This window comes from Oryzias latipes, chromosome 9 (genome assembly GCF_053564925.1).
Source record: "Oryzias latipes strain Hd-rR chromosome 9, Olatipes_Hd-rR_3.1".
Taxonomy (NCBI): Eukaryota; Metazoa; Chordata; class Actinopteri; order Beloniformes; family Adrianichthyidae; genus Oryzias; species Oryzias latipes.
In genome coordinates, this window is record NC_136245.1 from 33,717,924 (window position 1) to 33,733,429 (window position 15,506).

Consider the following 15,506-nt stretch of genomic DNA (forward strand, 5'->3'; position numbering starts at 1 on the left):
TGCTGTCATTTAGAAACCAAAATGTATAAAAATGTTTATTTTTTCCTTTGGGATGCAAAAAAGGAAGCTTCTCCTGCTGATGACAAACAAAATCTTAAGTTTTGAGGCACAAAAATGATCTGATGTGTGGAAAATAAAATCCCAACACTTTCTCAAATGATTTCTAAAATTCATTCATGTCAAATTATATCTAATTACACAAAAAATTAAAATAACTTCTGGTATTTTATGGTAGAAAAAAGATCTAATGAGAAGGATCCCTGCACTTTCATTAGGTGATGTAGATTTAACTTTATATTTTATATAATGACAGAAAATGTGGAAACGAATATAGCGTTCCACTTGTTTTGCTTTGTGGATGAACTGGGATTCCACGTGGGTCAGAGGTCACGACCCCTGTGTCAGAACTTGCAGAACAGCTGAGAAAAGGACAGAACCCAAAAAAAAACCACGAACGTAAAATGCTAACATGACCACACGAGTTCTGCGCGACTAAGCAGATGATTTTATGCAGGAAACTGTCTCAACGAGGTGTTTTGATGTCCTAAAAAACATCTTTGTGCTTTTTTTGGGATAGTTATTAACATAAAAGTAAAAAAAAGACAAAGAACTAAACTGCAGCTCTGTTGTTGGTGTTTAAAAGGCCAAGAAACTTTGGTTTTCTGCCCAAGTGGACGCACAGATGACCTCTGCTCATTGTCCAGCGACCGGCCGCCTGAAGGACCAGCGTTTAACTTACAACCCCAGAGGTCAGAGGTCACTTTGGAGTCAAACACTGTCCAGTTGCCCGACATGCAGATGGAGAGATCTGAAAGAAAAGACCAGTTTTAGCAGGAAGAAGAAAAGAAGTCTAATCCCTGTTTGCAAACACTGGCCTTGTGGGATCAATAAAGTTTTAATCCCCTCCCATATTTTTTAAAACAGCCGTCTAAATAAAATACACTAATTGAGACATTTTGAGTTCAGATACAGGAAAGACCTAAAAGTTAGAATTTAAGTTTAATGACCGGGGGAAAAAAACCTTCAGAGTAACTAGAGGCTGTAAAAAAAACACAAGAACCACCTTCAGGCTGCGTCCGGCTGAGCTGAAGAGTCAACAGACTCGCGTTTTCTGTTCTGATGGGGCAGAAACGCCACCGACGGCAGCTGCGCACGCCGGCGCCGACAGGTGACTGTCATCCAACAAACCCGACGGAAAGCACAGCGCCATCAGCCGGTCGATCCTCCTACTACATGAATTGAGGAGGTGTTTTCTTTCATGGTAAGCAAAGATATTTCACATTCAACCTGTAAAAAAAAGAGGTTAATCATAACTTTTGTTGTTGGAAAATGAGGAAATATTAAAACTTCAAGGTTGCTTTGGGGGAATTCCTCCTCGCGGTGTGTGATGGACCGGAGAGGCGCGTGACTGACAGCATCCACCTCCTCCTCCTCCCATCCGACTCAACCGTGTCTGAACATCCCTCTGACCCGGAGCCTCCATCCGGACCGTGAAGCTCTGAAAACAACAAATCTGTATGCGTCTCATTCCCTCCAACCCAGAGAGCGGGGTATTCTCCCGGGCTCAGGGGTAATCGTCTATGGAGAGCACATTTCCTTATCAGCGTCTAGCACACCGTCTGAATTCATTATCACAATGGGCCAGATCGGCGCAGGCAGCCCGCCGCTCTCCCGGCTCAAACGCCTGTGAAAGAGACATTTCTGGAGTTGGGCGCCAGCCGATGGGCCCTGAGCTCTTTATCCCTTTAAAGCCAATTCACACTCTGCAAGTTTGAATATCTCTCAGCTCAACCCCTGCCCTCCCACTCCCAGCATGCTCTTAAACCCCCCCCCCCCCCCTGCACTCTGTGGCTGCACGTCTGAGCAAGGGCCGCCGTTGGTGTGGACGAGTGGGATGCAGGTGCTGGCTGGACGGCGAAAGACGAAGGGGAAGTCGTTCATTGTTGGGGTGGACAGCACCCTCTCTCTTCTGGAGCACCCACTGATTCGGGGAGGGGGCACTGACAATCGCTCGCCCTAATCTGATTATGCAAATGTCTACTTCAAAAAGCAGTGCTGTGTAACGCTCAGCGAGTGCTGGAGGAAGAGGAGCAAGCCAGAACGAAGAAGCAGTGAAGAAAAGTCCAACATGGAGTCCAGACTTCTACCAAAACATTAGCCTGCAGCACCTTCAACACTCCAGGTGGTGCCTTAACCTAAGGGGGGGGGGGTCCCCTACGAGCCCCAGCATCCAGCAGTTCACACGGTTATTGTCGTTGAGTCAAAAGGGATCAACAATGTTAATGAGGTGAGGTGGAGCGGGGGCCAGTTTGGAGGCCCAAACAGCTAGAAGTGACATTTCTCCAAGAGCACCGATTCCTTAAGGGGCATTCAGAAACACCCTCTATAGCCAAGACTTTAGAGTGACCCCCCCCCCCCCCCCCCAAAACGTCACTGAACCCAGTCCATTTCAAAAAACCGCTGCTCAAACGACAAGAACCCTGAAGACTGGACCCAATGTGCATCTACAGGCGGTGTAGCGGTTCCTTTTAACAACGATTCATAATTATTGGTTGATGATCTGATTCATGGTCGATATAAGTTTATTTTGAACGATAGGATTGGATCAAATTCTCCGACCTAAAGTGGATCCAGATCCTCTTGATCCAAACTTCCAGCAGTGAGACTCAGACAGAAATTCCTGCTACTGAACAGTTTTCCAGATTCTTGGATTTCTTCCAGATCATCAAGTTTAAATGAAATCTGTGTCCAAAACAACAAGTAAACTAGAATGAATGTCAAATCCATTCACATGTTAGTTTCCTAAAGTTCACCACTGTTGTTTTTCCACATCCAAAGAATCCAAAGGGAACATTCTTAGAACATTCTAGACACTGGATGGTCACATGACTTTATTCAAAGTCTGTCCACACATTGGACTGGAATGATGGACTGATCCGTGTTCATGACATCACACGTGTGTTGTCCGCTGTGATTGGTCGTTTGTACCTTATAGTGAAATAAACCTACTGTACCTCAATCCAAATAGTATTTATTTATCAATATGATTGAATTATTTTATTTTTATTAGGATTTCGGTTGATTTGATTAACAACTTGCCTCAGACGGATCGATCTAGTTGGACAATAGGAATAGAAATTGATTCATTGATTAATCGTTAAACCCTTTTTTATTTTTATTTTGGAAACATAACTTAAAAAATAAATTACCAGCTCCATCGAGGTTGTGGATGTACATGACAAAGTCCATGTGAAGCTCAGCTCTCCATCTGATGGATAAGTGACTGATTAAAACAAAGTTTGACAATGTTTTGATAAGAACTGTGAAGTTTGAACTTTTACTACAAAATACACAGAAGAGGATAAGGGGGAATGGTCATTAACGACCAACAAGCCAATTCTCCTGACTTTATAACGGTGGGGGCGAAGAAAATACAAGAGGTCATGGAAAAAAAGGAAGTATCGAGGACTGCTGGACTCGTAACACAACATAGGACATGTAAGCGGCTACAAAGATGAAAATGTTATGTTAATGTACATTTAGGGAAACGGTTAGATCCAAGATAGTTCATTAATAATTAGAAAGAAAATTGTTCTCTCTTTTTTCAGAAATAATTCTTAAAAAAAGGGATGTTAAAAAGTCTTTCTAGAACTCAGGAAGGAACTTGGATCAGAAGCAGACTCTGTTAGGGCGACCACCACAGACGATCTACTTTGGAGCTTTTTGGGAATCTTTATGACTTCAGCTTGGATGGACCGGCCCCAGTTCCGGGTCCTCACCGTCTCCTTCGTCTTCTAGCTTCAAAGTGTCAACTTTGCGTCTTTATGTGGTCAATAGTTTTTTAGCTGCACTATAGATGGTGGTAGAGCTTCACCTTCCAAAAGGTCCCAAATGGGTTCCCAGAATACCTTTTGAGGATGACCAATAAGGATTCTCCATAGTTTCAACAAACTGAATTTTATCTCTGCAACAGGCCACAAACCAGCTCTTAGAAATCCTTAAGCTTGATGACTTCCTGTAGTTCTGATTAGACCATTGCCAGATCTTAGTTGCATCCCCCCAGCAAACACCGAAGACATACTTCAGTCCACAGTGGGGGTAAAGAACATGGCACCCCATGACTAAATGTCCCCAGACAGTTGTTCAGGCCACAAGTCAAACTCACTGTTCCCAACTTGGAAGATCAGGAAAGAGATTCTCTTGTTCACAAGGAGGAACTCCAACACAAGGCCACTAAACTGGGCATCTGTGAGCGAGTCCACACTAGCCCGTCACCTCTCATCATAAGGAAACTTCAAAGTGGGAGTGTCTCAAAGAGTCTGGTTTCAGAGCATAAACTGTGTCTGAAAGCAAGAAAGAAAATCTCTGGCCGGAACCACCTGACCTCCCACACAAGTTCAGGTTCCTTCCCACTCAGGAGGTTCCCTGTTGGTCAGGGTCTACTTCCAGGGATTGGCCCATCAAGCCACCCATTTTTGACCATTGTCCAAACCACACAGCACACGACACTCATGGTCCATCCTGAGAATGATGAAGGAGACTCCATGCTGGACCCAGCAAGGAGGCCACCAGGCCTACCTTCAAGCTCAGACCTCAGGTGCTTGTGTGGGACAAGACCCAAAAGATGTAAGGCCAGGCATCATGATGGGCGCCTCCTCAAGCATTATTGACTTTCCTGCTGTGTCATTTCTCCTTTAACCCTTGTGCTATCTTAGATGACCCCCCCCCTTCCATTGACATGTTCTCCCTACCATGACAAAGGTGGATAAAGGTGGAAAGATTTCATGTAATCCATGGACACCAGTGAAGATCACAAATCATTGAAGAAGAAAGGTTCAGAGCACTGTCTAGTGGGTCTAGATGACCCAACTCCCAATGGTAAAGAGCCTAGGATAGCACAAGGGTTAAGAAGCAAAAATATTATTTACATAAACAATTGTTTTAGAGGATGACTGTAAATCCTTGCAGTCTTGCACTCTACCCTCTTTCAGGGTGGACCTAATGTACCTTAGATCGTATGGAACAAAGAGGAGCATGTCAGAGTTCAGCGTCTGCTGGTTAATCATTACCTGAGAAGGTGCGCCTGTAAAAAAGGCTCAGCAGGGTCTCCAGCCGACATCCAGCCACCATGGAGCTGCGTCTCTCCCTGCTGCTTCTCTGCTTGACGTCGAGCGCTTCTGGAGGAAACATCTTAGTATGGTACACTGAAGCCAGCCACTGGATAAACATGAAGCCGCTCCTGGAGACTCTGGTGGACAGAGGACACAGCGTGACCGTCCTGGTCCCAAGCACGTCCATGTTCATGAGCACCAAGGAACCGGCCCACTTCCACTACCTGCCGTTTAACGTCTCCGTTTCCCTTGAGGACATGGAGAACTATCTAGAAGAACTGTTACACTTCAGCATGTACGAGATGGATTACATGAACTACTTCCAAATCTACAAGAAGTTCATTGATCTTATGGAGTTCGAAATGAGCTATTCCTTAGATTATTTGGACGGTGTGGTGAAATCCGAAACGACAATGAAGAAGCTGAAGGAGGGACACTTTGACCTTCTCCTGTCTGACCCCATCTATCCGGGCAGTGACTTAGTGGCTGACATTTTAGGACTTCCTCTGGTGCTTTCCTTACGTTTCAGTATGGTCAATAACTGGGAAAGATACTGCGGTCAGCTTCCTTCTCCCCCGTCCTTCGTGCCCGCCAGTATGAGCAAACTGACGGACAAGATGGACTTCTTCGACAGAGTGTGGAACTTCCTCTTCTATGCTTTAAATGATGTCGTCCTAGAACCGATTTACTGGACCCGGGTTGATAAATATTACTCTGAGGTCAGAGGTAAGCACCAACACACCACCTGAAGACCCCCTCCGTGGTTTGATGAAGGTTGTTTTGCTCTTTTCAAGTTTCAACCTTACCTTTGGTGTTCGGTGTGTCACAGGAATGCCCACCAATGGCTGCCAGTTGATGGGGAGAGCGGATATTTGGTTGATACGAACATACTGGGACTTTGAGTTCCCTCGCCCATTTCTTCCCAACTTTAAGTTTGTTGGTGGGATCCACTGCCGACCTGCGAAACCTTTACCAAAGGTGGGTTTTTTTTCTCCCACGTCTTTGCAGCTATTTTTACAAGTCAGGAAAATCTTAAAGATGGGGACAATTTGAACTGCTCTCCTGCAGGACATGGAAGAATTTGTCCAGAGTTCTGGAGATGCCGGCATTGTGGTCTTTACGTTGGGATCCATGATCAAGAACATCACGACGTCAAAGGCAAACATGATAGCCTCAGCCCTCGCTCAGATTCCTCAGAAGGTAAGGAAAACCTCACAGAACTCTGTTGATCTTTAAATATTGAGAGCTTATTGGGGAGAACAAGATGAAACAATTACTGTAGGAAATTTAAAGCAAATACATGGAAGAACAGAAGTTTGAAATGTGGAATCAAGACCCGATGTGAAGGAGCCATCTTTACTTGCTTTATTAAGATATCAAAAAGAAAAAAAAACTTTAATATTTAACAAAACTGCCCCTTACTCTCTACAACTGGCTTCTGATTCAGGATTCTACACGTCTGATAAATGTTTAAAGAAACTGTTTTCTGGCTGTAGGTAGTCTGGAGATACAGCGGGGAGAAACCAGTAACGTTGGGTCCCAACACCAAACTTTATGACTGGATTCCTCAGAATGATCTACTGGGTGAGTAAAGCCTTTGTCACAGACACCCAAAATAGGCTTGACCCGTACGGGTTCTGCTGCTTTTTTTGGGTTGTCAGGGTCCGTGGAGGGTCACAGAGAGGAGTCTTGAAGCTCGTACGGCCACCTCAAAAACGTCCTGAAAATGGAACGCACCATCGTCGTATGTGTCTGGCAAGTGTATCGTGAAGCATTCATAAGGATTATGGAAGTTACATGCACTTCTGACGTACAAGTGACGCTGTCTCATGATGTCCTCACGCCACGCACAGAAGCTGCACGCACGGGGTGTGCACGTGATACAGAAGTACCTGTTGGACGTTCACACAAACTTCACTCTGGCTAATTTCCAACAGTCAGGCTGCAGCAAGGAGCGTGCATGTTTCACGTGAACAGCACTCCTTGTACAGTCTGCAGGAATTGAAAATATTTATAAATATCGTCTCGTGTCTCGTCTATTTACCCCTCACGAGTTGAATGTTGTCTTACGTGTGTTTCCCTACAACCTGTCGCCTGCAGCAAGCCTGTAGAAAAATGTCCATGAACATTTTCTCTCTAGGGGCTCACTGAATGATACAACCTTGATATTTCATGTAGGTCACCTGTGGGCCCTGTACAGGTTTGACTATCATCAGCAGACAGCCTAGGTTCACCCATTAAAACTGTTGGGACTAAGGCTCAGAGTGGAGCAACTACTACACCTGTGAGGAAATGCAGGGACAGAGTTAAAACTTGCTTGAATTAGGTGTTGTAACAATGAATTTTAACGATTCGAATCATATCCTAATTTGGGATTGACGATACGATTCCTTGTCGATTTTGGTTCATCTTGAACGATCCGATTCACTGACCTGAAACGCACTTGGGACATCTTGAGCCAAAATTTCAGAGGGACTCAGATGTTGTCTTGGTCGATTTTACACAATAGTAAATACCCCGTCTCTATTCAAACGGGATTTTCCGACGTTGAATATCGGATGTATCCCATTTTGAAACGATTTTATAACGGTTTAGGTCAATTTGATGACAGATCTATCTGGTTGGATTGTAGTAATGGGTCGATAAATCGTTTCACTCCTACTTGAAAAATCTTGGCCCTCAACAGGTCATCCAAAGACGAGAGCCTTCATCACCCACGGTGGCACCAACGGCCTCTATGAGGCCATCTACCACGGCGTTCCCATGGTGGGCATCCCCATGTTTGCTGACCAGCCGGACAACATGAACCACATGAAGGCAAAAGGAGCTGCAGTGATCCTCAACCTGAACTTCATGACCAGCGAGGACTTCAGGGACGCCATCAACACCGTCGTCAACGATAAATCGTAAGTACATCGACACGTGGAACACCTTTTCTGTCTCGGGGGGTCAAACCTAAGACGATCTCACAAAGACGCAGATCTTCTGACTGCAGGTTGAAGGGGTTTTCCTCATCCTTTGTGAAGCTGAAGAGCACAAACACATTTCGCCCCCCCCTTCTCATCCACAGCTATAAAGAAAACGCGATGCGGCTGTCCGGGATCCATCACGACAGACCCATGAGCGCCCGGGACGAGGCCGTGTTCTGGATCGAGTTCACCATGAGAAACAAGGGAGCCAAGCATTTACGGGTCCACTCCCACAAGCTCACCTGGTACCAGTACCACAGCCTGGACGTCCTGGTGGCCTTCCTCTGCTTGGACCTCTTCCTCATCTTCCTCTTCATCGGGACCTGCAGGTTCTGTTTCAGGAGATGCTGTGGCAGCAAAGCAGTCAAGACGAAGGCGGAGTGAGGATTCAGCCGAGACGGGGATAGAAAACTCACGGTTCAGTAAACAGACTGGGATTTTAAGTGTGGGGGGGGGGGGTGTCTGTAATCACTACAACTTTGAGCAGGTTTGTCCACCTGCATCTCATTTACCACACCTGAGGTCCATCTGGCATCAGAGGCTGAAGCCTCATTGGCTGATGGACGATTTGGAAACAAAAAAAAACCAGACAGATTTTTTTTGCTTTTAGTTGAAAAATAATTGTCAACCCACCACTTTACAAGCTCATATTTGAAAAAGAAAGATAAGCCTCAAATCCCTCTGCATACAAAAAAAGACACATTTAACTAAATAAGTGACAGAACTTAAAACAAAACTCCATATTTAAATCTGAATCTGGCAGTGAGAGCTTCATCTTTTCATTTTTCCGTCTTCCTTGACCCTCCACAGCATCAGCTCCATGCAGGCAGCTGCATCCTCTGCAGTGTCGTGGCCACAAACTGGGAGAAACGGCAAACATTGAGTCTCACCTGTTCAGCTCTTCCAAATGTATTTTTAAAAAGGACAAATGTCTTTATTCAACGGAACGACGAAAAGAAGCTCGGGAACGTCCCCCCCGTGGGCAGCGGACCCTCCCACGCTGCACACCCACCGCTTTCCTGGATGATCCTCCGGAGGTGTTCGGCCGTCAGGTGTTTGAGGCTGAGCCTGTGGGGGGGGCCCAGGCGGTGGGGGAAGACCACCGACGTGTCCACGACCTTCCCGTGAAGCAGCTAGAGCACAATAAAAACTCCTCAAACTGCTTTCATTTCTACAGGATGATCGGAAACTGATCAGTCGCATTGCATCATGGGAGAAAATATATTTGTACCATGTGTATTTGAGTTTTCATATTAGTTATAAATGTTTAACTTAAAAGCAATAAAAACTCAAAAGTACATTTTCATGACTCTTATTTTTGTAAAACCACAAGCCTGAAAACAAGAAAAAGAAAACCTTAAGATGATCAATGCGCCTTAAATACCTTCCTTTTATGCTCTTAGTTTCCACTTAATTCTGTGGTAAAACTGCATTTATTAGCATAAAAAAACCTGAAAAGGATGGTTGAAAGTCAAAGACAAATTATTTCACTAAAAGCAGCATCTTTGTGTACTTTCAGACTCTGTTTTATACAAAGACAAAACAGAACAAACATTTTGGCCAAACGTTCTCTAAAGGTGTATATCTGGTCACCTTCAGCAAACAGAGGTCTGTTTCCAGGCCGTGTCCAATGAGAATGGTGTCTGCGTTGATGAAGCTCAACAGAGTTTGCTGAACTTCCTCCAGTGAGGCGCTGCTCCCCGCCACGTCCTTCTCACAGATACCCGAAAACCTGCGCGAGTCCACAACCGATCAAAGCAACAGGAAGACCAGCCGACACTCGGAGGGAAGGCAGTTACCTGGTGTTATAGTCGATGACCTCGCTGTCGGGTTTGACGAAGGCGTCGTAGACCACTTGGAGGTCCGAGTTGATCACGGTGACTCTGGACAGCTCCAGGCCGCGGACGGTGTAACACTGAAGACGACATTGACAGAGCGGAACCTTTTCAATACATAGAGGATTAAAGTTTGAACAAATGAAGCTCCATCCATCCATCAGCGGATCGTAGGGTAGTCAAACTCTTTTCCCCGTACACTTCCTCCAACTCCACTTGGGGGACTACCAAGACAATTCCAGGCCCGTCCAGCGTGTCCTGGGCCTTCCCCAGGGCCTCCGCCCAGTGGGACATACCGAACACCTCCCCCATACGAGCCCCCTCAGCTGGCTCCTCTGGATGTGGAAGAGCAGCAGCTCTACTCCGAGTGACCAAGCTCCTCCCCCTATCTCTAAAGCCTGCGTCACACGGCCACTACGTCATTTTGTGCATAGAGCAGGGATGACGTTGGGTCATACCTGGAAAGAGCGAGAAAAGTTGTGGTCTCATGTGAAATTTTCACAGATGATCCCAAAAAAAACACGGAAAAAGTTCATATCAACCACATAAATCATCGTAGAACATGAACCGTGCGGGATTATTTCGCCGTTTATATGCAAAATATTTATGATTTGTGTGTCAATCATGTCATATTAACATGATACGTGTGCCGTGTACGTGATATAAAAGTTATACATTCCTGGTACATACGTGAAATGTCTGTAAGACATGCATGGAAAGACAGAAAATTTGCGTATGCATCTTGGAAAAAAAATGTCCGCTTGGATTCTCCTGGTTCACCGGCTCATGACCACAGACCAGCATTGGAATAAAGATCCACCCGTAAACGGAGCTTACAGTGTTCAAGTCTCACTGACGGCAAAATCAGTTCTCCGCATTTCACCAACAGCTTTTCCCGTCCAAACCTAACCGGGAACCTTCAGGTGTTTCAAGGAATCCACTGTAAGCAGTGAGAGATTCAGGAATGAATGAAAATACCATTTCACAATCCAGAGCATAAACCCCAGGACACGCCGCATCCGACGGGCTCCTGGCTGCCGTGGACACAAACCCTTCCAGGCTCAGGGAATCGTGGACGTGCAGCTGGTCAAGGGGAGAAGCACTCTGTAAGAGATTTTTCTAAAGCGGGTCAGCGCATTTCAACAGTGGACCTCCACCTTGAACAGCTGACACGCCGGAGCTCCCATGACGCCCTGACAGCAGCTGTAGCGGGTCTCCACTCCACCCGGCACTGCAATTCAGAACAGAGTCAGCACGTTCATAAACACGTCTGATCTAAAAGGCAAACGTGTACACGTGAGGTGCAGGTGGATGCAGATTGCCCTCTGACCTTTGTTTTTGACCCCTTTGCCGTAGTGGTAGTTGCACTCCTCCTTGCGGACGTGTTTGCCCGATTGGCTCACGGAGTACGTGGATCCACATCGACAGCAGATCCGTTTCAGGGCTGGAAGCATCAAGAGGGAAAGCTGAGGCTCCTTTGCACATCAGGCGGCTAAGTCTGCCCCCTAGTGGTAAAACAGGAGAACAGCAGTGACCATCGGGTGGGAAATCTCCACTTACGGTCTGGGTTTGGCTTCTTTTCGTTAAAAAGGGCCGCACATCCCCGCTTCTCCGGGTGCTGGACGGGATAATTATTCTCTATCATTCTGTCATCACTCAGAATATAATCCTTCAGACTTTCATAGAAAGCCGTGTCATCTGCTGAAAGACAAGAGTCAGAGAACTGAGCAGCGGCCGGCCCATTCATCAAAGTGACCTCCACCTTTTCCTCTGAACTTCTTGGGGCTCAGTGGGATGTTTCCTTTAGATCTCTGGGTGATGACTTCTGTCTCGTCTGCAGCACAGAAACATGACAGTCATCTGACATTCTCAGACGTGGAGGAAACTCAGATTTTGGAGGATCTCACTCTTGGGAGCAGCGGCGCTTTGGTTCTTCAGCCTCTTCAGGGCGTTCACAGCGACACTCAGGTACTTGAGTTTGTTTGCGCTGCGGTTGAAGACGCTCTTTTCTTCGCTCAGGGCCTGTTCACACCAGAGCGGGTTCAGATGCTGGCCTCTGTAGAGAGCAGACGTCGCAGGCTCACCTTCTGAAAGGCTTCGTTAACGTCCTTCGTGGACTTGAGGAACTCCTCGGTGAACATGTTGACGTAGCGCTGGCGAACGTTGTGCGGGACTTTCTCTTTGGACGCTTCGCTTTGCTGCTTCAGTTTACGCTTGTTGGGCTGAAAATTTTAAAATAATAAAAGTCAGGTGAGCTTCACTGGATCTAAACTTTCAGGTGAATTGGGTTCAACCTTCTGGGCCGTCTTTGCCGCCGGCTGAGGGGCGGCTGAGGGCAAACACGCCGATGAAGAAGCGGCGGTGAGCGCAGGCCGGCGCAGAGGAGCAGCCACGACCACGGGGGGCGCTGCCGAACGGCTCCTTGGCATCACAGCGGCGGGATGGCACGCCTGCCCGACGGCGTTTGGATGCACCTGACAGACCGGAGTGAGAACAGAAGGGGTGGAGGTGGAGGCAACAGGAAGAGGAAAAGCCCCCTGAGGGAGGATCAGGTGCAGGTTGTTGCCCACTTCGATGACTGCCGTCCCGACTGGTATGTAGTTCACATAAGCTGTGGAGGAAAGTTACATTTTAATGCACTGATATGCATCTACATCCATCTCAGCAAAAGATGTTCAGATGTTTGTTTTCATGGGAGAAACGCAGAAACGCTGCCGAGCCCGGCTTTAAGACGACGTCATGAAATGGGCGGCACCCACAAGGAGCGAGAGGCGGAGCCTCAGAGACCGAGTCGCATCACTTCCGGGTAGGTGTGCCAAAGGTAAGATATCATCATATATATGGATATATTTGAAATTCTGATAGACCCTTTACAGAAAATTTCACGTAGAATAATTTCTATGTGAAATATTTTTTCACATAAAATTTTTTTGGAAAAATGGTTTGGACCGGTCCGTTAGAACATTGCCTGACACTAAACCGGTCCATGTTCTAGTAAAGGTTGAAAACCAGCGCTCCATCGCATACAGAGACTGCGCTCACATTTGAAAACAGACGCTTTTGTCGCTACATCCTTACCGTGCTGCAGAGCAGCAGACTGCAGGTGTGCCGGAGGCGGAGCCAACGCGTGTGCCGCCCTGATCTCTTCCTGGCTCCTCTGGGTCATGGCAGAAACAAAAGCTTGGCCGGCCTTCACCGACGCCGTCAGCATGGAGGCCCTCTGCTGCACCTGCTGGATCCTCGAGACGGAGGCCCGTGCGCCGTACGTCGGCGCCGGTGGCTCCCGGAGGGGAACCAGAACCTGCGGCTGCGGCCTGCTCTTCGCCTGCGGTTGCTTAGGACGTCAGACGAGGACGTTTTAATCCTTCTAAAACCCTCGGAGGAGAAGTCATGTCTGTCATTTCTACCTCTGGGTTTCTGTCGTCGTGGGCGACCCTCTTCTTCCCTGCAGACGCCTGAAGTCCCACATTTATCTGCAGCTTCTCCGCATCATCTTCCAACTGGAAAAAAGACATTTTTATGCACAAAAATGATTTCGTCTTTAGCTTAGAGAGCTTATCCGGCTGGCGGCAAACTCACAGACGCGTCAGGATAGTCCTGGTTGTTTGCCTCCATGAAGATCCTGTAGCACTCCTCCATCGGGTCACTGTCCGACAGCTCCACATCCGAATACCTGTGGTCGTCATCTTCCTCTCCATCATCATCATCATCATCATCTTCAGGGCTGGAGTTGATCTCGATGATAGTTTTGGCAGCAGGTCCAGATGACTCTGTTCTCAAATCTTCAGACATTGAAACGGTGGAAGTGGGAGGTCGTCCCGCGGGTGGAGCAGCTTCTGCGGGCTGCCGGGATCCAACAGGCGGCGTTTTGGGTCGTGGCGAAGGCGCCGAGCTTCGTCCAGGTGTGCCGCCGTGACCTGAAGCACGAGCCGAGCGACCAGCTGGAGTCGGAGGCTGCTGGATCTGCGTTTTCTCGGCACTGCCAGGCGGCTCAGGCGCTGGACGGCTCCCGCTCGGAACATCCGGGTCCGGGGAACCTGCGGTTCCATCAGCTGAGCAGGTTTGTTTGGCGGCTGCAGTACCACAAACGAGACGCCGATGGGTCTCCTCCAGGTTTTTGAGGCTCGTGTGAGAAGAGTCGATCGTGGCGGTCATCATCTGGAGCTCCTTCACAGTTTCCTCCGCACACGGCGGAGGTTTACTTCCAGCAGAAACCCGGCCATTCGAGTCTTCAGGCACAGAAACCTCGTCGATAACCAGAACACTGTCTTCCGTGGCGTCCTCCAGGAGCTCCAGAGATGAAAACCCAGAAGCTGGAGCAGCAAGTTCTTTTGCTTCAGGCGTGGATCTTCTCCACTCTTGCTGGATTTTACTTTTCTTTCCTGAAGAGCTGTACGAGCGTAAGGCAGCAGAGAAGTTGGACAAAGGGTCATATTCTAAATCGGTTCTTGGTCTGGAGTTGTCCACCAGGTACTTCCTTGTTGGGACGGGGTTCTTCTGCTCTGCAGACGACGGCGGTCCATGAAAGCCCCGGCTCTCGTACGTTGGCGTGCTGCTCCTGTCGGCACTTTTCGAGGTGTAGCTGGACAGGCGCCGTTGCTCCCGCTCCACCTCGTGCCTCACGCTCTCGATCTCCTTGTTGAGCCTCTCCAGCTCATGGAAGCAGTGGTCTGAGAGCTCTCTGTTCACAGGAGCGCCACGGGCTGCATGAGGACCGTCGGAATCTTCTCCTGGAAGAGGAATTAACAAAACGGTTGGGATTTCTATTACTTTTTTAAAGTATTCATGGCATAAATTCAGGTCTGACAGCTCCAAAGAACTTTTCAGAAAAATATTTCAAGGATGAAACTCAGTTTTTTAACCATGTGACCTTAATTTAAAGAATATGGTAGAATTGGCATCTTACATTTTTTGCTACTCAAATTTAAAAAAGATATATAATCTCAAATTAAAAAAAAAAATTTGATCCTCTAAGCTTAAAATTTTGCAACATTTAATAAAATGAACAAAATAGAATAAATAGCTTAAATAAATAAAAACTTAGCATACTTTAATAATTTAAGCTATTAAATCATTAAGTAAACTTAGGTTTGACATTTCACTTATTTTGATACTTTATGAAAGGAACTACTGACTACCTCACCATAACCATTAACTACAGATAAAAAAAATCCAAACAGTTAAATTAAAAGAGCATACATAAATAAATGTTTAGATAAAAATAAACACACTTAAATAAAATCCGTTCTTGAACTTTTATATGTATAACTTTTAATCCGTTTAACTTAAAATATCACGTTAAAGGAACGACGGTCGGTGAGATAACGGAGACCGATCACCGACCTGTTAAATCCACGATGGAGGAGTCGTGAAGGCCGGACGCGTCCGCCGCCGCGTGCCCGTAGAAACAGTGCGGCCGCTGACAGCGTCCACGCCGCGCGACGGGACACGTGATCCCAGCGAAGAGTCCGGACGACGGGAACATGGGCGAAAACCTGGACGGACCCGGCCAGAACCGGAGGAAAGCACACACACCCTTGTTAATGAGCTGATCAGACAGGTGTGTGACTCACCTGCAGTCTTCAGCTGAC

General features: G+C 47.0%; 2 protein-coding genes and 1 long non-coding RNA gene across 4 annotated transcripts; 1 reads left to right on the forward strand and 2 right to left on the reverse strand.

Moving 5' to 3' along the window:
- Positions 1 to 1,323: 1,323 nt before the first annotated feature.
- Positions 1,324 to 5,202, reverse strand: LOC110015593 (uncharacterized). The gene is made up of 2 exons (XR_002290808.2): positions 5,070 to 5,202; positions 1,324 to 1,498 (listed from the first exon to the last, which is right to left on the reverse strand). It is a non-coding gene; the product is annotated as an uncharacterized LOC110015593 (long non-coding RNA).
- LOC101172907 (UDP-glucuronosyltransferase 2A2) lies at positions 5,063 to 9,378 on the forward strand. Its single transcript, XM_004072099.4, has 6 exons — positions 5,063 to 5,837; positions 5,941 to 6,089; positions 6,180 to 6,311; positions 6,608 to 6,695; positions 7,798 to 8,017; positions 8,182 to 9,378. Exons 1-6 carry the CDS (start codon positions 5,129 to 5,131, stop codon positions 8,462 to 8,464), a joined length of 1,581 nt encoding a protein of 526 aa, XP_004072147.1. The 5' UTR covers positions 5,063 to 5,128; the 3' UTR covers positions 8,465 to 9,378.
- Positions 8,673 to 15,502, reverse strand: zgc:152968 (uncharacterized). 2 transcript variants are annotated; one of them, XM_011478768.4, is made up of 16 exons: positions 15,259 to 15,502; positions 13,495 to 14,645; positions 13,323 to 13,415; positions 12,994 to 13,249; positions 12,210 to 12,526; positions 12,000 to 12,137; positions 11,823 to 11,937; positions 11,678 to 11,749; positions 11,476 to 11,613; positions 11,246 to 11,359; positions 11,073 to 11,146; positions 10,894 to 10,998; positions 9,880 to 9,995; positions 9,674 to 9,812; positions 9,093 to 9,213; positions 8,673 to 8,940 (listed from the first exon to the last, which is right to left on the reverse strand). In XM_011478768.4, the coding sequence occupies exons 1-16, from the start codon at positions 15,398 to 15,400 to the stop codon at positions 8,852 to 8,854; spliced, it is 3,180 nt and encodes a 1,059-aa protein (XP_011477070.1). In that variant the 5' UTR covers positions 15,401 to 15,502; the 3' UTR covers positions 8,673 to 8,851. The 2 variants fall into 2 exon arrangements, with proteins under 2 accessions (XP_011477070.1, XP_004072146.1); XM_004072098.5 differs by having other exon boundaries at positions 11,476 to 11,616.
- Positions 15,503 to 15,506: the final 4 nt, after the last annotated feature.

Bases quoted from the DNA above. Each gene is read 5' to 3' on its own strand.
- LOC101172907 (XM_004072099.4), top strand. From the start codon at position 5,129: ATGGAGCTGCGTCTCTCCCTGCTGCTTCTCTGCTTGACGTCGAGCGCT. The intron at 5,838-5,940 runs GTAAGCACCAAC...GGTGTGTCACAG, and splicing joins ATATTACTCTGAGGTCAGAG to GAATGCCCACCAATGGCTGC. The intron at 8,018-8,181 runs GTAAGTACATCG...TCTCATCCACAG, and splicing joins ACCGTCGTCAACGATAAATC to CTATAAAGAAAACGCGATGC.
- zgc:152968 (XM_004072098.5), bottom strand. From the start codon at position 15,400: ATGTTCCCGTCGTCCGGACTCTTCGCTGGGATCACGTGTCCCGTCGCG. The intron at 11,750-11,822 runs GTGAGATCCTCC...TCTGTGCTGCAG, and splicing joins AAGCGCCGCTGCTCCCAAGA to ACGAGACAGAAGTCATCACC. The intron at 10,999-11,072 runs GTGGAGGTCCAC...CCCCTTGACCAG, and splicing joins CGGCGTGTCAGCTGTTCAAG to CTGCACGTCCACGATTCCCT.